Source organism: Antennarius striatus, chromosome 9 (genome assembly GCF_040054535.1).
Source record: "Antennarius striatus isolate MH-2024 chromosome 9, ASM4005453v1, whole genome shotgun sequence".
NCBI lineage: Eukaryota > Metazoa > Chordata > Actinopteri > Lophiiformes > Antennariidae > Antennarius > Antennarius striatus.
The window spans coordinates 18,281,138-18,304,088 of record NC_090784.1 but is presented as its reverse complement, the minus strand read 5'-3'; the positions used below and the strand labels follow the sequence as shown (position 1 = coordinate 18,304,088).

Sequence of the window (22,951 nt, the reverse complement as noted above, 5' to 3'; positions counted from 1 at the left end):
AGGCAACATTAAGCAGAAAATAAAAATGTCTGAAAGATCAAATATTAGATTTGAGACAAATTATAATCATTTAATAAATTATGAGAGGAAAATGCTTCAATTGAGAAGCTTTGCTGCTTTTGTTGGATATAAATACTTTGAATTACAAAGTTCTGCAGAGATTCCACAGGATCTCCATGTGTCAAAGAATTACAACCGTACTCTCAGAAAAAGGCCCTTCTGCTACTACTCCTGTATGTCCAACTTGATGCACAAACTCTTGAGAAAAACCAACCAGACATGAGGAACAGCAGGTGGTATAGTCTCCTGAATCACAAACGACCCAGAGCCACAGCGTCTGCAAGGTTGCACAAATTACAATTTCATGCCCGCAGATCTTGTCAGAGCAGCAAACGATGTCAATGCCGATCTGTGAGGAAACATTCGAACCTTCTGCAGGAGATGGACTGAGCCCGTTCCTACACGGATCCCCATTAATCCGAGCGCTGCGCCCCAGAAGCCATATGACGCACACCTGTAACGTCTCCCCCCTGAGCACCACCAGACATGAGCGGAGCGAAGCTACGACCGGATGCCCGTGAAGCTGCGTTCGGTTCGGAGACGAGCTGAAGCACGGCTGGTAGCCGAGTGGGGATGCTGCTTACTGGGGCAACAATGGTGCCAAAGACCCCCCCATTCTGGGGTTGGAAACATACGCCACTGACGATTCAAACGCAGTCGGCGCAAAATTCAAGGTAGAATAGATGCAGGTGTGTTTGTTTAATATCCGAGGAAACTTAACGCTGTTTCCCCGGTAGTCAGCCTCAGACACCTGCGTGCTGGTACGCATTCGAGTCCCACTGCTCCGAGTCGGTTGTGGTGTCAATGTCGCAACTAATTAAAGAGAAAAAAACAAACAACGCTCACCTCTTTGGTGTTAACGATGCCTTTGACGTATTTTCCGAACGCCGAATCCGCGCAGAAGACGCAGGACAGAACCGCCAGGTACAGGAATCTCTCCCCGACTCTCACCTCCATCTTTCTCTCTCTCCCGCCGTCTCTCTTCTGCTGGCCGGGGTCTCTGAAGCCTGTGTCTGCTCGGGCGCGCGCACCGAGGGGCGGCTCGAGCACGGAGCGCGGATCGCGAGTTAGTGTGAGGGAAGAGCCGGGCGCGCGCAAAGCAAGTCCCCTTCAGTGCACGTGGACCCTCCGGCAAGCTGTTCTGGATGCTGGACGGCGAGGTGAGTGTACGCGCGCTCCCGGTTCCGCTCGTGCTTCGAGAATGCGACACGTCCACGTATTAAAAATGCCATCGTTGATTGTGTGCGTGTTTTCATTAGAGGTCGCACTCCTTACAAGTAAGCAGTGCTGGAGCGGATGATGCTTGACCTCCTTGGTTGAATTAATATTTTGTAGTATGAGATATAACTGGCTGCTAAATAAAATTAAAAGTAAATTAAATCTTGTTGATATGGATTTTTCCTCTATGTGCACCAAATGCACGCACTCCTGTATACCAATTCCTTATATACAGGTGTTTTTTTCCTTCAAGACCCACGATCATAATCCAGTTCTGGGACAATGAAACATACCTAGAAGATATACTGCATGTAGACACAAAACAAGTAAATAAAAAATAGACCTGAATCTTTTATTATTGGAAATAAACTCTATCACTGGATAAACACAAGAGACTAAGAGACAGATTTCAGAGTTAAAGAAGGAGGAGGATTTTTTTTAATTCACACCATTTGACATTACAGTGACATCACCAGTGTCATGACCTGGGTGTAATAACACAGTTGACATGAAGCAATGGCATTACTGTTGTGCACTCTGTCTATTAGTTATTTTCTTATACATGGCTGATGATGCACTCAAGTTTAAATGGAACTTTAGAAAAAAAATCTATAGCATCCAGTTTGTCTCAAAATTTCACCTTTTCACTGCATTTTGTGATTTTGGATTTGATCAGACACTTTTTGTGATTAAGATGTCTCTCTAAGCAACAGCTCTCCCAGTCCTGATTAAATGAAGATTGTGGCATTATTCAAAAATAGTTTTTGGAATCACACAAATAATAATCATAAAAAGTCAGATATACCAAGAACATCTCATCAGCTTAGTTTAATTACAATGTCTATTATTCTCAGTGATGTTTTGTATAACCTTTAGTTTGATCATTACTGAGAAAAGGTTCCTTTATTGACTTGAACACGACAGGACAGCAGGTTCATGGGAGAATATATTTATTTAGATAAAAATCAATGGAGGAAGAAACCAGCCAACCAGGGGGCAGAATTAACAACCGCTGCTTGCCAAGTGCAGTTAAAAATCCACACTGGCAAATAAAATTCTTTTCATAAGACACATTGGCAGTTTCTGAAATGGGTCTTTACAGCAAAATGTCAACAACGCTTGATTTGAGCATTTTTTTTCTCATGTATAGATAAGTCCATTGAATTTAATATATGTATCCGCCCGTTATGACCGACTAAAGTGACTTAAATCGTCTACTCCTCAAAGCATAATGCATTTTTCTGAGTACAGTAACATTACATATTCTAAATATGGTATAAAAGCAGGACTTTACTGTGTGCAGTTGAGGTGAAGAGCATTTTTCACTGTTCTCTATTAAGAAAAATCCAAAGAAAAATCGGTTTTTCCAAACAATGTGCAATCAGATGAAAGTATTAATCTGCATGAGTCATGGATTATTAAATATATCTTTTTATTCAGAGGTTTGCACTTGTGGTGTCTTGAATAAAATAAAAAATTAAAAGCAAAAACAAACAAACAACTTTGTTTCCAGTCTATGGCTTGTTTTTGTTAAACAAAATTAATATTCTACATTAGAACTGCATTTTACAATGTGGAAGAACTCGCACATGTAGCACCAGTATCTTCTATATCAGTTAACAGCAAACACTAAACGGCAAAGACAGCACACAACTGCTGCAGTCTGTGGTTCTGCATGAAAGCTCGACAAGACTTGTTGAACATCTGATACCTGAAATGAGTTTTTTCCAATTATAAAATATATCTCAGGAGTGGTTAAGGTCATCCAATGCATTGATCTATCTTGCTCAGTCATTAGATCCGACTGTTAGGAATGAAAAAATGTGCATGAGGTGATTCAGACACATAACATTACATGGCATCAAGACATTTGTCATAGAAACTTGATAAAAAGTGTAATACTGTATATGTGTGTAACAGCATAGCTTAAGCTAAAGTGTATTCATTGAAACCGCTAGTTGGCAATTTTAGAAAAAGTGTTACACTTTGCATTGCAATTCAATCGACCTTGGGCGATTCAAAGAGTTAAAACTCGAGTTAAGCTGTACTACCTGATAATGAAACAAGAAGAAAAAATACTGAATGACTACAGAGGGAAATTTTGTGATTATAAAGTTGTTCTGTGGGTAGTAAAAAAAAATCACACACTTGAATCCAGCATCATCAGGAATGTTAACCATTCTACAGTACATGAAGCTCCAAGTTGCAGACGGCATTGCAAGAATCATTTGCAAAACTACCAGGAATAAACGAAACTTAAAATCACATGCCAACCTCTGGGAAAATGACCAGATTAGCTCTCTGGTGGATTTCTCTGGACTTAAATTTGACTCATACTGTATGTGAGTGGTCATCAAGGGTGAGATGCATTCAGGGGTGGGCAAAAAAAAAAGACCAGGAGGGCAAAACATTATTAAGTGCTGACAATCAATGAGCTCTGCTGGGCATCATAGACAGCAGCGATGTCAGTCCTCAAGTTAATGTATATTATAGACCATAAAAAGTGTTGTTCTATAGGGTTGTAACTTCATCAAAAATTAATGACAGAGATTTCATAGTACAAATAGTTTCTGGACTGTAAAGTGCCATACAAGGACCAGCCCATGTGTGAATCATTGTTTGTCACTCAGCAGAGGCTGGCGCGATCAAACAAATGATGCAGACTCAACTTGAGCCAAACATACTAGGACAAAGTAAAGAAAAATGGCATGTATACAAGCTCAGGCTTAAAATATATTTGCACTGATCTACAGATCAACTACTCCAAAAAGTGCAGAGCGAGCATAAATGGAGGATAGTAAAGAAAGTATAAACTCACACAAGCATTTTTCCAAGAGGATGAGTATTACTTTCTTCCCCTTCACAGCTGTATTTTTTCTCTACCAGTCTGCCTTAAAATACTGCAGTAAGTACTACGAGCTGACAGAACCGAGCATGATCTAATCCTGTAGCATGGTTTTGTGGATGAAAATCCTGCTCTTCTACGGGGGGGGGGGGTTGTACTTGGAGCTTCAGCTAAATCATATTCATCACACAGCATCCGTTCTCTCCAGACCTGGCAACCCTTGTCCTGTTACCAGGGAAGGGCAGAACACTGACAGCATTGTTGGCATCTCTATATTTAGTTGGACCTGATGGAGGTACTGATCATCTGAAGGACTTTTTTTGTACATCAAAGTTCATTGGGAGCAGCCTGTTCAGAGTAGTGTCCTTAGGTTATTGAAAAACAAAGTCATCTCACACTGTGATGTGAGGGAGCTAAGAAATCTGGGCCACCAGACACTTTTAGCTGGCCAAGTACAAGTTCAATGGCTTCTACATTGCGCTCACAGAATTTCTTTTCTTGCTCAGGGTCTTGGTGCTTTGGCTAAAAGCCTTTGATTTGTAGAAACATTTTGTCTGACAGGACATTCTTTGGCTCTAGAGAAGCGGTACTTTGAAATGTGCTGTGCAGAGAAAAGCCACAGACTAATGCCTGGTGAGGACCGGCGATGGCCTGAATCAGTGCAGTGGAGTTTGAAATGTGTCGTAATAACTGGTGGCGGGTGGTTTCCTGCTCTCTCATCTCTGGTACACAGAAAGAAAATATTCAGCACCAATCTCAAGTCTTAAAATACGAAAACAATGTGGCTCCTTCAGACATCTGAAAACTATGATTGCTCTTAAATGACTCAATGAGATAGGAACACAATTTTAAACTAAGTACTCATCTCTACATCACCACCAATTTTGCAATAAAATGCTATATTTCCATTATTAATATCAAGCGCTACAAATTTACTTGATCCCATTGGTATGCATGACATTGATTGGAAAGGGATGTCTGAGCAGCTGTATCAAAGAAACAGAGTTAATAATGACAATATTCTCATAAATGGAATCAACAGAATAAGAATAAATAATTATGTGTACAACTTAATAGAATGTCCAATAATAATTCAAGGATTAAAATACAGCAATTGGAAAAAAAAATGAAAAAATTAAATTGTAACACTGCATAAGGTTAATATCATGATTAAAAACCTAGAATCTCAAGAAACAAAAGAATCAATTCATCCAATGTGGAGCCGTTTCTTTCAGTCTGTCGTGTTTTAGGGCTCTAATTCTATTTGGGAGTCAACAGTGGGCACAAAGTGAGCTGTATCGACTGCCAAACTGGCATAATGGAGAACACAATGTGGAGTTATTAAGAGAGATTTAAAGTGGCTTCCAAAAGAAAAAGTGGCCATTTCGACAAGGATGACTATACAGAAGCATATAGTCTTCCTACGACCGTCTGATTAGGGACACAAATGACCATCTTGGCCCAAATGAATCACCCATTCTAGACTTGTCTCAAGAATCATTGGTGCTTTGTTATGTCTGAGCCTCTGCTGCCTAATGGCAACTCTTCTTTGTGTGTATGTGTGTGTGGCATGTGCGTGTAGCATATGTGGGTAAGAGCTGCTCTTTGATTTAAGTAAATGGTAAAATTAACATTTTATTCTAGAACACGACTGTCCTTATGGATGTGTTCTTTTGTCTGCAAGATTTTGTGTCACTTAATTACATTCCACAAACTAGTTAAAATAATTAAACAGCAAATGAAAACGGATTTAAACCCCTCTATATTTCATCTTTCATAAATTGGGCAATATCCTAGAATGCACTCCTTCCTGCCTTAAGGATACTTCCTCTCCACCTTTCAAGTATTGCACTGCCCAAATCTGTCTTGAATTTTATTTATTCATCCTCCCTTCATTCCTCGGGTAACTAAAGTCCCTCTTTTTAATCTAACCCAACACCACCAGTGTCAGTGTTATTCTGGGCTGCCGCGGCAACTAAGCCCTGTCCATCAGCAATTTTACTCCCGGCTGCTGGCTCCACTCCCCCAATGGGGCCAACAAAGAGAGAACTGGCCTCCCCAGAAGAGACCAAAACACCCCTATTTGTCCGTTCCAGCTTCCGGTGCTTGCGCGGCTCTGGGGGTGTTTCCGTCTGGGTGAAAACGGCCCGGATTCTCTCCACGCAGACGTTCGCAGCCTCTCTCGTCTCCCTGGAGAGCTGCGATAGGCTGAGGAAGCCATGGGGAAGGTCGTCCACCACGCACAGCGTGACGGGCTGATCTATGCTCCTCAAACGCTTGGCAAACATCACGGAGTCATCCAGCATGGGGTCTAATGCACAAGCCTGAAAGGGAGGGAGGGGAAGAGAGAGAGAGAATGATGAGAGGGAGGGAAAGGGGTGGGTATGGAGAACGGCAAATTGAGATTTCCTTCAGTCATGTCAAGAATCTTAATTTAGGAGTGAAGAAAAGGATGTCAAGTGTCCCAGACTCTGCTTTTCTTTTTCTTTTCACTGCGCTATTGTCTACTTTAAAATTCAGCATAGATTTCTTAATTTTCATATATGCACATCCCACAAGAGAGAGAGCAGGCTCCAACCTCCCACATTTCTCTCATCAAAAATCTAACCGATACAATAATGTATGCAGTCCTTGCTCCTCCATCTCTTGACATTTGCAAGCTGCTTTGTTTCAACTCTCTACGCCTCTCTCTACTTCCTTTCATTCTCCAATATAAAAAAATAATGATAATCCTGGTCTGCTACTGCATCTCTAACAATATGTCTTTTAACACCTGTTTAAGAAATATATGAAGGATTTCTCTTATAGAGGATTATTTGTGCAGCACAAAACTTTACTGGGGGCTCAAAAGGCACTTCAACCGATTTACATATCAAAACTCATTGAGGGACCGATATCTACAATTAACTGTGTGAATGTCATTTCACCCATTTCCCCATGATAATCAGACTAATCATTACAGCTTCCGCTTCTTCTTACCACTATATGTATGGGTGGTAGCCCTTTCAGCATGCTATCGGGTGCCAGCAGAGGAGAACAGAAAGGATCCTTGACCACTGGAGAGCTCTGCACTCTCATCTCAGCCAGCTTCTCTGTGCGTAGTGGTTCAAACCCAAGGGGAAACTCCCTGCAGGGCTCCAACTCTGATCCCCGCTCTCCAGCAGGGGGAGGTATGGCCACTGAAGACAGGTCGCAATACATAGATGGATCTACGTCCTTTGAGAGGAAGAATTTCACATCCTCTGCCTACATTGAAGAAGAGATACGAAATAATTCAGGTAAGCTAAGACAGTACTGAGCAGCAGAGGGGATAAAGTCATGTCAAGGATTTACAAAATGTATGGGCAAAGGTATCAAATATTTAAAATGGACTAGATTTACACTGAGAACACTGTTCTCGTACTAATTAAAATACCCCAAAAACTTTCTGCTCACTGAATAATTCCATCTTAAAATCTAGCGTCATCTCCACGCTTGCTGTTTGCCCAAGCTGGCCATCAATCCAATGTGTGAAGAATAACAATATGTGTGAATAAAGTGCAACAAGCACCTCTAAACTGTCTAATACTTTTATTTTCCTCTGAAAAAAATCAACCAGGAACATGATTTTGTCTCTGCAAATATATTCAGGTGGGACGTACAGCGTCTTCATGGAGCAACGTTGGACTGTGCAAAGTTGAGCTGTTGCGGGGTCTTAAGTCCTGGCAAGTATGGCTCTTCACAGACAACTTCCTGTTTGCAAAATCTGAAGGCTCTGAGGGCACGGGGGGGCTGGCGTGAGGAGAAGAGATGGATGCCTCTGAAATGCTCTTCCTCACTGTGTCTAATGGATGAGATGGTAAAGGGAAAACGAATTAATGAAAAACATAAAGATTAATTGAAACCATTAACCTCACACAACACATGCTGTTTATATAGGAGAGGGTACACAAATGTACTTCAACATCATGTGAAGGACGGAATAAAAAACAAAACAAAACACTACTTTCACTTATTGCATCGTTTCCACTTATTGTATGCCCTTTGGTTGACAGCCAATAGTTAAAAGCCTAAAATGCAAAAGGACATATATCAGCAAGAAAAGAGAAGTGTGTGGAGGAAATTCAAATGTAGCCATAGTGATGCCATCGCCCCAAGCTGTCAAAATGCAGCTAAGCCTTTTCACAAAGCATGACCCATCTCCCATATCTTTGATAATAAACCATCTCAGCACCATGATGGCCTTTTAATAATGTACACTCACCAATGACATTCTCATTAGATTGAGTTTTGCAGCTGTGAGGGTGTCACCTAGCTAAGGGGACACCAGGGAAATTACAATTTGCCACCAGATTTACGGTGGCTACAATTAATAACTGTCAAAGCCCTGCTGCTCGGAAGAGGTGAATAGATATGAATGGGGCTGCAGGAGTGGAATACAACATGGTGGAATAAAGCCATAATTGATTTATTAAATACCGGATAAAGGGGATCCATGCCTGTGACCGCCTTCATATGGTAATAAATTTTCAGTTGAAGCTGTTGCACTTATGGCACTTAAATAACGCACGCTGAAATCTGACACACGAACAGATGTCTTCTTTTGGAAACTTTAAGGAAAATAGCAGTAGAGGCATACATTTATGACAACCACATCTAGTCCAACATCACCTGCTCATTTCATATGTACGCAGACAAACATTCATGAACAGTCACAGTAGGTGGCATACCAGCGGCTCCTGGCACACCTGCAGCTGGGATGTGGGAAGCCGAGGCTCTGTTTGAATCCAGCAGAGAGTGGATCCAGTTGGAGGCGCCTTGTCTAAAATCTTTAAGCAGCAGTGCCGTGTCTCTCCTCACAGAGCTGAGGGTGCTCACTTTCTCTATCTGCGTCTCTGTTTGCGGATCAGTGCCTAGACGAGTCATCACAGAGGAAAGGTTGGTAAGCAAAGACAGATTTACAACAGGGATTAAGTGTGTCTTTGTTATTCCTCTAAAAGTATAAATGAACAACAACAGAGAAGATGAAAAAGTAATAGGGAGGAAATAACAGTAGATGTGGATAAAAAGCAGAGAATGAGTTCAATATTGCCACATACCACTTTGTATTACATGGGGCAATATACAGCAATGACAGTAGGATTGAATAAAAATGGTGTTTTAGTTCAGCTATTGAAAAGCAGCAAGGATAAACAACATCTCTGGAGTTTTGAGTAGCAGGTCAATTAATCAAGTCCCTTTTTTGTCTTGTGAGACAATTTATAAAATGGATTGGAAGAGCTTTTCCTGCAGTTTACATGCATCAATGACAAGATATATAAAACAATCCAATAAACCAAGCTTATTTGAAGCGAAGGTTTTCAAAGGATAAACAACACAGATGTGACTCAAACTGGGAGTATTTTAGGATATTAGTATATTTCAAAATTTTTCTCAATTGTTACCTGATTTCTTCAGGCTTATTTGTCATCGCACTACAAACATTGTGTTATACAGAATATCAGGAATAGATCTAATGTGATTCTTTTCTTCTTCAAACTAGTAAAGGCTGTGCAAACACGGGCCAAATAACTTAATATTTGACAGAAATAGTAGTATTTAGTATTGTTGTTGTTGTTGGCACTAAGTTTCATCTGCTGGTCAGATTTAAAAATCTGGAGGCACGGTTAAACCAGTTACTCAAATGGAATGGAGCAGATTGAATGAGGATGTTTCTGTGGTGGAAAGAAAAAAAATCTTAACATAAAAACCAAAACATTTGACCCACACAGGCAGTTATTTATCAACATACAACTAAATTAAAGTAATTTATGAATTATACAGAGTAGAAAACAGCAGAGAAATGAAAGAATAATCCTAAATTTAGTCTCCATTTCACTTAATAAACAGCAGATCCCTGGCTTGATTATTTTAAACAAACACGTACAAACATGCGCACACATACCTGCATAGGCACCGAGACACCTGGAGAGCACACTGAGCGGCAGCAGGGGATCCATAAGTGTTAGCAGGCGGGAGGGAGATGCGTAGGCAGTCAGCAGGGTCGCTGGGTAGGCAGCCACAATGCCATCTGGCATACGAACACCAAAGGCAGCAGCACGCATCGATGTCGTCACGCACAAGTTTCCTCCCGCACTGTCACCAGCCAGACACACTTTCTCTCCGGTCCAACCTGTGGAGACAGAAATTTTTAGAGAGATGATAAAAGAGAAGGAAATGGGGGGGGGGGGTGCATGTGATGAAGGAACCCAAAGGAAGGCCAGCATAAGAGAAAAATATCAAGTTTTCCCTGCATCTATGAGAAAAAAAAAGCAGGCTACCCATCATCAAAGGTCATAATCTCTTAACTAGACAGTAAAACAGCTGAATATGTGGCTGTTTCACACGAAGATATCATCTTGTTCTACAACACAAACATGTTACAATGCCATTATTGTCGGTTTGACATTGTGTGCCTCAGCAGTCAGATGCTCCTCAAACGGTGCCTTGTTTTCTGCACCAACACTGAGCATCACATTTTGTCTTCTGATGCACACACGTGGACAAAATTGTTGCTACCCCTCTGTTCATGAACGAAAAACCCACAATGTCCACTGAAATAAGTTAAAACTAATAATAAACAAAAAAATACTGAAAATTGACCAATGAAAGTCAGACATTTCTTTTGAAGTATGTTTCAACATTATAATTTTTTAAAAAAATACAAAAATGATGGGAGCCTTAATTTAATATTTTGTTACACAACCGTTTGAGGCAACCGCTGAAATCAGATGATTTCTGCAACTGACAATGACCTGCACCTGTCGGCAGAACATGGCTCATAGAGGCCACTTCGGAATAGTCCAATGTTTTGCTCTTAGCCATTCTTGGTTGTTTGTAGATGTGTCTTTTGGGTCATTAACATGTTGGAAGATCCATGACCTGTGACTGAGACCAAGCTTTCTGACACTATGCAGTATATTTCTCCCTAGGATACCTTGATAGTCATGAGATGTCATTGTACCTTATATAGATTGAAGTTTGGCAAATTCCAGTCTGGCTTTTTTAAGGTTTGTTTTCTACAACTGTGTACTCCTTGGTAGTCTCAATTTAAGTCCACTTTGGCTCAAACAGCGACAGATGGTGTGATCTGACACTGATGTACCTTGACCTTGGAGCTCACTTTTAACGTCTTTAGAGGTAGTTCTGGGCTCTTTTTGTTACCATTCGCATTTCTCCATCCCTTCAATTTGTCATTGATTTTCCTCCTGCAGCCATGTCCAGGGAGATTGGCTGCATTCTCATGGATCTTAAATTTCTGAATAATATGTGCAACTGTATTTTTTGAAATACTGCTGTTGAACCACTGTTAAAACAATGTCTTATTTTCATTGAATTTTTATTTATTATCATTTTTGTCAGATATAAATTATTTCTGTGATCATTGTGGGGTTTTTTCTTTCATCAACCGAGGGGTACCAATAATTTTATCCACCTGTGAATATCATCAGGCATCGCACAGCCATCGTGCTGCAGTTTGATTAATTTCAAAGCGATATACCAATCCTCTCGAGAGATCAAGGTGACGTGAGGATTTACAGAAAATGTCCACAGGGGACTCTTACTCTGAAATGAGTTTCAAGGCTCATTTATGCTCAACATTAAAGATGTATTACAGATACAATGGAGTCTTTCAACTAGAGTATATTCTGCACTCACTTTGTCTGTATTTCTGCACCTTTTCAGAGCTCATGCATCCAGACAAAATGGAGCACTATCGCTTGAAATTGTTGGTGGGTGGAGTAACCCCTCCAGGGCACAAGCAATCATCGTGAAGCTCATCAGACCCGTCATCAATGTGATCCAAAATGGTGTTTTTCACCTTTCTGGCAGCTACTTGCAGCCAAGATGGTGCCCCAATACTCTGAACCATGCGCCACAGGGTATCCACACCAGAGTGTCTGCAGCATTTACTCCTGAGCCCTAAGATTTCATAACAACCAAAAAGGCAGCGGAGGCAGATTTACAGTTTACTATTGCCATTAAGTAGTATAACAAGCCTGACCTGACACTGTAGCTATAATTCAAGATAATAAATATCTATCAGCATCAAAAAGAATAAACTGAGCGGTAAAATACCACACTTGATGTTCAATCTTTCTGCCGTTAAAACGATTGGCTCTTCGCTACCATCTTGTGGATGCATCAGTGTCAACATCAAGGACACATGGAGGTACGTGGGAGTTAATTGATACACCGACTGAAATGCAGGCATCTGTTTTTATACATAGATGTAGTACAAATTAGCCTTTACCCATAGTCTGTACCGGCTCAGTGACTCCAATAAGCCATTTATTTAGCAGCCTAATGTAGATCATTTCAACGGTGTTTACTTCTATTGCTGGGTTAAAAGTAAATGCAGAAAACAACACGGTGATCATTCTTCTTAATGAGGGTTTCATGTCTGATGTCTAACACTAAAACTCTTGCATGAAGGTTGGCGAATTTGATCCCAGATGTGGTGGACAGTGACCACACTGGATTAATTCAAGGTCATCATGGATTGAATTGTGTCAGGAGAGACTAAAGGTCATACATATTCCTCTGCACAGGTTTCATCCTGTTAGTTAGTGCAGAGAAGATTTTAGTAGCTTTACCTCTTTGGGGTACCTTCTCATCTTTTTGAACGGTTAAAGACATTATGTACTGTACATTCTCTGCGTCCTTATCACTACCTACATATAGTTGGCTGGAAAGTCCCCTCTCGAGAACAGTGGCAGCATACTGCAATTTTTACCCTTTGGGACAGAGAACACTTTCAGAACAAGATCCTTATCATGAGTAAGGACCTGGGTGACCAGTAAGCCATCTATCGTAAATCATACATCATATCTCCTTTATTGCTGCACTGGTTTAGTATTCTGTAAATTCCTGCTGACACTGATCGGTCTGGATCCTCACACTGACCCTCTCTACAGTTTCCTGCTGCTCCTCAGGACTAATATCCCTGTCTTTCAAATTGCTGCTGCTTTCTAACAAATGCATGGGTGTCAGGCTGACCTGCGCAAAAAGAAGACATGTCTGTAATACAGATGCTGTCTCTTCCTGTCTTTTTCATTCTCCATTATTATTTCTCCCTGAACATTTGAGTGAAACCCATTGAAGTTTCAGTCGAATATTTACAGCATTGTCTGTCATGTACTTAAGGTGCCAGGTTTTATTTTTCCTTATGCTACATTCTGTCATCAACAGTTAACATTTTAGTGAAACGTGTGAACTGAAGCGGCAGAATTGGCCAACTTGTATTAAGTTGGAAAAATTATTTAATAATTCTAGATAACTGAAATTAAGTGAAATGATTGGTGGTCAGTCTGAGAGTTTGTTCATTGCTGGACTGAAGTTGAATTACTTCTCCATTTAGGCACCAGAGGTTAAGTGAAGCTGGGCGGATGCCACGGAGCATTTGATTATCTGTAGACAACCAATAGGAAATACGACTGTCTTCAGTTGAAATGCCAAAATGTAGAAAAACAAATTGTTTAACAAATCATATTTGGAAAAAATAAAAATTACCGCATGATAAATTTAAGGAGAACCTGTAAATCAAATACTGGTTAGTACTATGAGTGGATAACTACTTATTGAATGGGGAAAATGAAATAGCAATGAACCTGTAGACAATAAACCCTTGTTTGTTAAGCTACTGGTGGATATTAACAGTCCACGTGTTGCGATGGTTAGAAAACTAAGTTAAATTGGATCTTATGGGTAGATGGTGGGGCTTTGAGACTTAGCTTTTACAATCCTCAATGTGTTAATTAGATTTTCTGACACCTCTCTGCTCTGCTGGGAAAATTCACTCCTTTCAGTGAACATCAATGAAGAATGATGTGTCATTTTAGAGGCAAAGCATTACAGCTGGCCGTGTTTCCTTGGCTTTTAAAGTTGTATGATTCATTGCTGAAGCCAGGGGACAAAACAAAAGTTACTCTCTTTGATTCCATCTTTAATTTGGAGTTTCATTTTTAACACTGATGTACAGACTGTAAGTGATGCTGTCATTTGAATGATATCTGATCTTAATGCTCCAAAGCCCATCACCCTCATTAAAGATCATCTCTGTCCATTATCCTCCAACATTAAACCAGGTTCCAGACACCTGACAATTATATCTGACTCAAGTCTGACCTTGATCAGTACATCTGGAATTTTGTGTAGTCCCAATATCTGGATTTACAAACTACAGTATAATCAATATTAAAGCAATGCTATTAAGTTGCAATATGGATATTTGAAAATTATTTATTTAAGTTATTTAAGTTATTCGTGCAATCATCTATTCTAACTTTAACTCCCTCTTTCACTTCGGTATAAGTAAGAAACCAGTTTATTGTGTCTGAACTGTTTGAAATGCAGCAGATGTTTCTCCCTGGTTTTAACAAATGGCATCACCTCTCAAATCACAACAGCTCTCTACTGGATTTATTATTTTGTTCATTTTAAAATTGATTTTAGGATTTTACTGATCACTTTTAAAGCATGTGGGTTTGGCTCAAGGCTATATAACAAAAGTGATATCCCCTTACGAGCCTGCTCATTACCTTGGATCATTTTGGTTGCACCAAAGTTGACGCCCGAATCTAAAGGTGCCTTTAGTGGTCAGAAATACTCTTTGGAAAAATCTTCCTGAAGAAATGAGATTCAATGACTTTTTTAAATCAGTTCATAAAACACATATATACAGACTTGTTTTGATGTGAAGTCACTCTTATATTCTACTGTTTGTTGTTTTTAGTTGCCTTGTGGGACGTCACCTTTTATTGTTTCAATCCTTCTGTTTTACTGTTTTTAGTTTGTGAAGTGAGGTTGATTTTTTCTGCTATCGTTTTTATTCCCTTTCGTTTCATTGCTTTGTTTTGTGATGTCTTCTTATTGCTTCACATTCTACATTCTCTTCAAGCATTTATTCTGTCTCGGAGTTACTCTGACAGTCTTGAGTCTCTGTTGTCTAGTTTTTATCATCTACTCTGCATCTCACTTCTTTGTTTTTGTGATCTTTGCTTCAAGTGCCAGAACACCAAGTAAACTTCTGTCTGTAAAAGTTGTGCTATAAATACAGTTATAACTGTAGATTGCACTGTGTTTATACAGTACAATATTAATTATCTTGAATCATTATTAATCTTATCATTATTATGAAATATTATTCTATTCCTTCAGATGGGACAGCTGTAAAAGTTGATTCCTCTTCTGTTTCCATACCATACACTATATAGACAAAAAGCCTTGTGATATGACCAGTGTTGTGTGATGTACCTAGTAAATGGTGATTTCTCAGCGCCCAGCAGTAGGCATAGAAACACTCCTCCAGGGCCCTTGGGAAGGGGGCCTCAGGGGCAAGAGAGTAGTCCACTGACAGGATGGGTACACCCAGGTCCTGGGACCAGCTCTTCAGATAGGGCTGCACGAGACAGGAAACAAGGGTATGGGGGGGTGAATTCAGAACAGAAAAACACTCCAGTTTCTCAATGACTAGGCTATGCATTCTGAGATTTATTGGGATGAACAGTAATAAAACACAGAGGTAGGGAGATAAGAATGCAGCAGGTCATGTGGGGGTGAAATTTATGAAAGGAGGGTGTATAGTTATGAAAATTAAGAGGCCCTCTGATGTCATCTGTCTGCTTTCTGGCTTACTGTCTAGACCAAATCAGAATGAGTGTTGCCCTCATTGTCACCTCCATTTCCTTTCTTCTCACATGGCAATAAAGGTGACCAGATGTCTTAGTTTGCTATGAAGGTGAAAGACAAAGACAATGGGATGAAGTGCATTTACAGCCATAATCTTCAAAAACTGATACGCTGTCAGAATACAGAATCTTTATTTCTAGATTCTACTCTCAGCTGCAGTATTTATTATTTTCATGTCAACCTAAGGCATGAAAAAGTAAACACTTGACTTCAAAACTACAATGAAGTGACCGTGAAATGTAAGGAGGATGTCAGAAACTCATGACAAAACATTCCTTCCACAAACTATTCTTTTCATCCGTTCTGCCTCTGTGTACTTCCAACATCTTCCTGATGAGCTATGACAGGTTTGGTGGAGAAAATGACAGCTCTGTGTTCACAATGTCAAGAGAGGCAGTGTATGTCTGCACGTCACCTTATCAACCAGTGATTCAGTGAGAAAAGAGGATCAGCTCCAGCAGTCAGCTGCGCTGTCTTTAAGCCTTTTCTGTCATGAGAAATATCAAGAGTGAGACCTCCGACAAGTGGATGTTCATGCGGTTCACGACCAGTTTACGTCAGTGTGGGTTTGCACACAGCAGGACCTACTAAGGTCTGGGTGATTTTACAATATTCACCAGACTACATGTCTGACAAGACAGTTTATCAAGTGCCTGCACAAAAGATGCAAATGTCTCATAGTATGCGTGGTCAGATCATTTAGGTGTGTGTGTTGTCACTACTTGTGTCTATCCTCTTTAGTTAGGAAGACGAAAGCAGATAAATTGCATACCTGAACATTCAACAGCACTCAACAAGACTTTCACACTTGAAAATCCAAAGGTTAGGGTTTTTTGGGTTTTTTTTGCTAAAGCATATACATTTAATCTTGTAAATTTTAGATTGTCGCACGCACACTAAAGAGCTTTTCATCATCGCCTATGTGGGTTGCATCTCCTTTTGCATCTTGATGACTGATTGTTCAGAATGCTGTTCAGGTCATTAAAAAAATTTATCTCCCTCATTTGTCAATGCACCACTTTTATTGGTGCTGTCAACCTTGAATTATTTCACAGTTTCTTTACATTCAGATGCCACACGTTTCCAACATTACTCCCCGGGAAAATGGCTTTGTGTGTTCTTCCACTTCCTGATTCCTTCGTTGCACCACATTACTTTTAAATACTTTGTCTCCCTTAGTGACCTAAGAAATGCTTTCATTGTGTGGATGAAGTGATCTATTGCTCAGTTTGATCTAAACTAAGGCAATCTCCTTCTTGGACCTAAGACTGAATGTCTGTAAGTCCTGACCAAAGGAGCACCTTTAAATACCTGCACAAGCAACATACTGTAATAGAAGTTGTCTCTAAGCTCTGCTGAGTTAATCGATGACCTCACTTTACCACCAATCCCTTATAACTCATAGATTAAAGCATGTTAACTTATGATTTAAAATGATGGGTTTATCCACGACTGATGGGTCTCTTGACTCTTATTTCCACTGAGTTTAGGATGAGAAGGTGATTATCTCTAGTGAAAATATACTTATGCTGTAATTTCAGCGTGGTGCAGTGATAGATAGATAGATAGATACTTTAATAATCCTGGAGGAAATTGCACATATCCACTGCTCAGCCAAACACCAGGAAAAAACAAAAACAAAACAGAACATACCACAAGACATACACTACACTAACAGACATTAGCATTAACATGTAGCATTAACAGTACATATACTAAAAAAATTAAAATTAAAATATAAACAGTATAAAATTAAATTAAATTAAAGGATGCCACCTGTGCAATAAGTCCAGCTGTGACAGTTTCCTCGCCACTAAATATTCCCCAATCACCTGTTAGTATTACAATAACAAACTGAAAACAATTACCAACTACAGCAACTCAACCACAAAATGGTAGGCCACGAAAACTCAGAGTGGGGTCAGCAGATCCTGTGGCACATAGTCCACAGAGGTCATCATCTTCCTGCAAAGTCAATCGCTACAGACCTCCAAAATTCATGTCGTCTTCAGATCAGCTCAAGAGCAGCGTAAAAGAGAGCTACATGCAATGGGTTTCCATGGTTGGGCAGCAGCATCCAAGCTTTACATAACCAAATGCAATACAAAGAGTTGGATGCAATGGTGCAAAGCATATTCTCTGGATTAATGATCTGGACTGGCCTGTGCGAGTCCCGACCTCAACCCAATAAAACGCCTTTGAAATGAGTCAAAGTGGAGACCAGGCCTTTTCATCTAACATCAGTGTTTGACCCTGTAAGGGCTCCACATACCCACATATTGGCAGTCCGAGTCCTGTCTCACAGCAGGAATGCATGGGAGCTGCGGTCTCACTCATTCTTAATAAGCTTGCAAATCAGTTAATCTACAAGCTTGTACCGCTTATGGTGAAACAGTGTGTGTGGCCAAAATTGCTAAATGCATGAATGCCAAATTATCCATCCCTCTGAGCTCAGGACCATTTGGAAATGGGGCAAAGGTTCCGCTCAGCACCAGTTCAGTTTAGTTTAATTTGTTACACATTTTTTTCATCATCAGTTATAAATAGTACCAATAGAATTACTTTGTTCCATCCTGTTCTTGCATTATCCCTCTGTTAAGTATCCAGCACACTGGTCTAATACCATAAATTCCAGACTTTTTTCACACACTTTGAACAATGCAGCTTAAACAACGATGCAGCTAATCTATAGAACAGATTTTTATGGGTTAGAGGCATCCAGGGAGCACTCTTCTCTAGCAAGACAGAAGGGTGGGAGAGAAAATGCGGCAAGGAAGATGGTACTGTTATTTCATTACATTTTGGACAGACATTTGGCACATTAGGCACACCTCTTATGATGGGAAACACACAAAAAAAAGTCATACAATGCAGACTTTAAGTTAAAGGCAATCAATCTGGCTGTCAAAAGTGGGAAATAGAGCTGCTGCATGTGAGCTTGCAATTAATTAATAAATGGGGAGACGTTTTACTGCTGTGTTTGGAAAAATGCAGTCATAAAATGTTTTTAAAGTCTCTGTGTTAATATCTCATTTTTCAACACCGTGATGCCTACGGCTTATAGACAGGTGCAGCTTATATTCAGGTGTGCTCAATAGTATGGAATTTATGGTACTTAAAAGGGGGGTAAACACAGCAAAAGACTGGTTGGTCATTCAGAGTGATCAGTCATATCGTCGTCTGTGTTCTGACGCAGAATGTTTCAGCAAGCTCACGTCTTTCTGCTAGTAATCTTTGCTCAAACAAAGATTGTCGTGTGTATGTGTGTGCGTGTGTGCGTGCATGCGTGCGTGCGTATGTGCATGCGTGCTTGTGTGTGTGAGAGAGAGAGAGAGCGAACATCATGTAAGCACTGTGACCAAGAACAGTGTCATGTTGTTTCCTGTGGGATAAATCTAAGGTTTGGTATCTAAACCTTAGATTTATCTCACAGGAAACAACACTCAACAATCTAAACTCAAGATTCATTTCACATCCGGTTTCCAAGGGAATTACAACAAAAGCACCTCGGAGGAAATGCAGCTTAAGAGAACGAAACGGATTTTGTGAGATATCAGAATGATTGTGAAGAACAGAATGAATGTAATGAACGTCATAAAAAGAGCCCAGAAGAAGAAGAGACTCAGATAGTCTGACAAGTCTTCCATTAGTGCCCGGGGTAATCTTTCTCTGTGGGCTTGTGCCGTTCTCTGTTAATTCAACATGACAGCCCTGTTCTACCCCTTCTCTGATTGCTCCCTCTCATCCTCTGGTTGCTATGCAGCTGCAGATCAAGGATGCCCATGTCCTTGGCGATTTCACAGAACACTGTCCTGTGGTAGCTATAAGTAGCTTGATGCCACACGCAGCCAGAGATGGCAAGATCAGCATACAGGACAAACAGGGAGAGGCGTTTTAAAATAACCTTCCATTCAAATGGCCTCAGAAAACAAAGCATTCCCATTCTCAATCTTGTCACTTCTGTACACTTGACAAAAAATTGGTTGATAACAAAATAAGATTTAAAAGAGCAACCACATGTCGAGAAATGAATCTTAAGTTTGTATGCATGTTGCCATCTCTTTTCTCTATAAAAGGGATGTACGAATTAGATCAGGGATATGAGCGCCTCCTCCATCAAGCAAGATTCATCTGGGGAGGACGTACCCTGACATACCCTCAGTTGTACAAAAGAATCAGTATGTAATCAGTATATCCTCCATTATTTTGGGTGTTTCCAGAGCAGACAAGTGTAAATTGTGAATGCTGTGCAGAAAATGATCAGCCCTAATTTAAAGTCATCTTTCAATGAAAATAACAAAAGATGCAAAATACTGATATGGATAGACTGACAGGCATAAACATTTTTATTTTAATATCAAGAAACGAGGGGTGAAAATGAGATAAAAACATAATTTAAATAAAATCACATATATATGCCAAATACTACATGTTTATAAAATAAGTCCTGGTTGAATCCTTTTGTCCTACAAAATGTGGTTAATCAAACTTTGAGCAAAGTCACAGAAAACTTGTTGAAGGGTATCATCTCACCTCGTGGGACTTAGACGTCTGAGCCACAAAGCCTCCCCCATGGAAGTGGATCAGGAGGCAGGGAGACGAGGGGAGCCGCTTGGTCTTCAGGCCAAGTGAGAGAGAGAGGGGTCCCCCCTCAGAGCGGGAGAGAGCAAGCAAAATCTCGCTGTCCTGGAGACGGTGAGAGGGAGGTGGGGAATGATCGACGAAGGAACGCAACGAGGATGAAATTAAAGCACAACTTTTCAAAATCAACTGGTCTGGTGTAACAATTAAAAAGACAGAGCACAGGCAGACAGATGTCTGCATCAGTCCGATAATTGCCTTCAGACTGTGTACACTGCAAACAAAGTCCTGTTTTCATTGTTAATATTTTATTGCTGCTGTTAGCAACAGGGCTCCTTTGAGGGAGGGATTAAGTAACTGCCGCAGCTTGCTGCTAGCCTCCACTGCCTGTGTATGAATGCACACTAATACCCATTCATTAAAAGAAACAAGGAGGCGGGATTGTGCTTTGCAACATTAAGACAGACACAGTTGTTTCCTTTGGAGCAGGAACAATGACCAAAAGTGTTTGTTGGCAGTTTAAGACTCCAAATACAAAGCATATAGAAAGCTGTGTTTGGAGAGAGATCATTATTTCATATTGTCAGAATATTTTTAGAATTTTTAATTAAAAAACATCTTGCAGATGAAAAGGTTAAATAAAATAGTCATGAATTTAGTCACAAAAGAACTAAACATGCATTTTCCAGTGGTTTGAGCAGAATGATTCAAGTACCTGTCCTTCACGTAAGTCATAAGAGATGAGCCGCATCTGAACAGGAGCAGCACCGATGTGCGCTGATGGTGGAGCTATAGTTACAGATGTTCTATGGTTGGCTGCCAGGGGAAGGTCAAAGGGGATTGGGGGTACTGAAAAAGCCCTGTTCACCTTCACTTGAGTAGAGGTCATACTGGCTAGACTCTGGAGGCAGAGAAGCAATTAGGGGGAAAAAAGAAATCATTGAGACGAAGAGGCAAAGAGAGTAAGAAGAGTGCAAATTACAGAACGAGTCAGGTCATTTGAGAAAGAAAGAAACTAGATTAATAAATTATAAACCCTGTTGAATAAATTTAATTCCACTCTATTATTACAAACAGCCTATAGGCCAAAATGCATAATAATAGAAAAGTACCTTTACCAGAGGAGAGTAAAATAACCCTGATATAATATTAAGAGTAAAAGCAGTACAGCTTTTTGTGTGTATGGGTGACTGCTGACAGGGTTACATCACACACATGTAGAGAGTATGTGTACTAAAACGAAGCATTTAAAGTCCACTTACTGACAAGACTTCAGTCTCTGTGATGTTCCAGAAGGACTTCCAGAAGTGGACGTCCAAGTTTTGGGTGATGCGTTCAAATTCTGCCCCTCTCAACTCTGGGTCAATGGCATATTTCCCAGAGGTAAAAAAGGAGCTGGCTGCTATGCCTGGAGAAGGGAAGAAGCATTACTGTGAGTATATGAGTGTAATATTAAGTAGAAGTAAAGGTAGAAAAGAAAGGGGACAGAGAGTGAAAAGGACAGAAGAATGTGAATGGATGAGGATAGAATGAAGAATGGAAACAAAACATGGAAACAAAGAAAAGCTCAGAATCATAGGGGTTTACAATGGAAAAAACAATAGAAATAGGAAACAGCAGGGACAGTAATGAGCAAACACTACATTTACAGGGAATGAGTTGACTTTAAAGCTACTTTAGAAAATGTTCAGGAAGGAAGGTGAAACGTCAGAAGGAAACAAAAACACAGCAAACCACAGAGATGACCACTTGGAACAGTCGTCAAACTCAGACTAAATTGGCTTTTACATTCATGGAACTGCCATCTAATTCTACCCCACTTTAGACTGAGTGCAGAATAGGCAGTAAAGCAAAGGGAAGTGAAATGACAGCTACAGCAGTCTACAGTCCAGAACCATTTAGGATGTGATAGCAGCTATTGGACAGAGATTTCATCATATAATCATAGCCTGATTTCAAGACAGAAGGCTATGATGAAGGTTTGAAAGGTTCCAGCACACTCACCTACCTCCACTGCGGTGCAGCATACAGCACAAGAAAGCACGAGGATTGAAATATCCCATTATGGATGTTTAATATCTAAGCGTGTACATGCTTGCATGAATTATGTGTTTTTACCGCTGCCTCTAAATGTGTGCATTTTCTAAACATTTTAAAATACATAAGATCATCAACAAAGCCCACGAGATTTCCAACAGATGAAACAGCATATACAATCTGAACACACAACATCAAAAAGGTACACAGTCAGGGTCCAAGAAGCAATGCAGAAGAGATGCGGAGATGAGTATGATGTCTGAATGAGAATCAAGTGGCTGGATGATGTGAGGATACAGCTACAGAAAAGATGAGGCTGACCTATTCCTGACTGATGGCGTCTGTAGTTTTCTCCAAATGCCACAAGGCCAATGGCGATGGTCTGGAGACAGGGCCGAATGGCTGGACTGAACTGGAGGAAGGAATGGACAAAAAAAAGGAAACAAAAAAGACAGGTGTAAAACAGGTTTTAAATCTAAAGCATTATGAAGTATTTTGTGA

At 40.2% G+C, this 22,951-nt stretch overlaps 2 protein-coding genes across 4 annotated transcripts in view; both read right to left on the bottom strand.

The window, feature by feature from the left end:
* Positions 1 to 1,030, bottom strand: part of tmem145 (transmembrane protein 145) — a 33,761-nt gene extending 32,731 nt beyond the window's left edge. The window contains exon 1 of the mRNA XM_068323186.1: positions 907 to 1,030. Coding sequence (XP_068179287.1) covers positions 907 to 1,017 — 111 coding nt within the window. The 5' untranslated portion in view covers positions 1,018 to 1,030. The remainder of the gene's footprint in view (positions 1 to 906) is intronic.
* A 686-nt stretch (positions 1,031 to 1,716) lies between these two features.
* The window catches only part of lipeb (lipase, hormone-sensitive b), a 32,062-nt gene continuing 10,827 nt past the window's right edge, over positions 1,717 to 22,951 (bottom strand). For all 3 annotated transcript variants that reach the window (XM_068324011.1, XM_068324010.1, XM_068324012.1), the window contains 10 exons: positions 22,772 to 22,862; positions 21,676 to 21,821; positions 21,129 to 21,314; positions 20,366 to 20,518; positions 15,398 to 15,542; positions 10,047 to 10,274; positions 8,833 to 9,015; positions 7,765 to 7,946; positions 7,103 to 7,369; positions 1,717 to 6,447 (listed from right to left, as the gene is read on the bottom strand). In XM_068324011.1, coding sequence (XP_068180112.1) covers positions 6,046 to 6,447; positions 7,103 to 7,369; positions 7,765 to 7,946; positions 8,833 to 9,015; positions 10,047 to 10,274; positions 15,398 to 15,542; positions 20,366 to 20,518; positions 21,129 to 21,314; positions 21,676 to 21,821; positions 22,772 to 22,862 — 1,983 coding nt within the window. In that variant the 3' untranslated portion in view covers positions 1,717 to 6,045. The remainder of the gene's footprint in view (positions 6,448 to 7,102; positions 7,370 to 7,764; positions 7,947 to 8,832; positions 9,016 to 10,046; positions 10,275 to 15,397; positions 15,543 to 20,365; positions 20,519 to 21,128; positions 21,315 to 21,675; positions 21,822 to 22,771; positions 22,863 to 22,951) is intronic.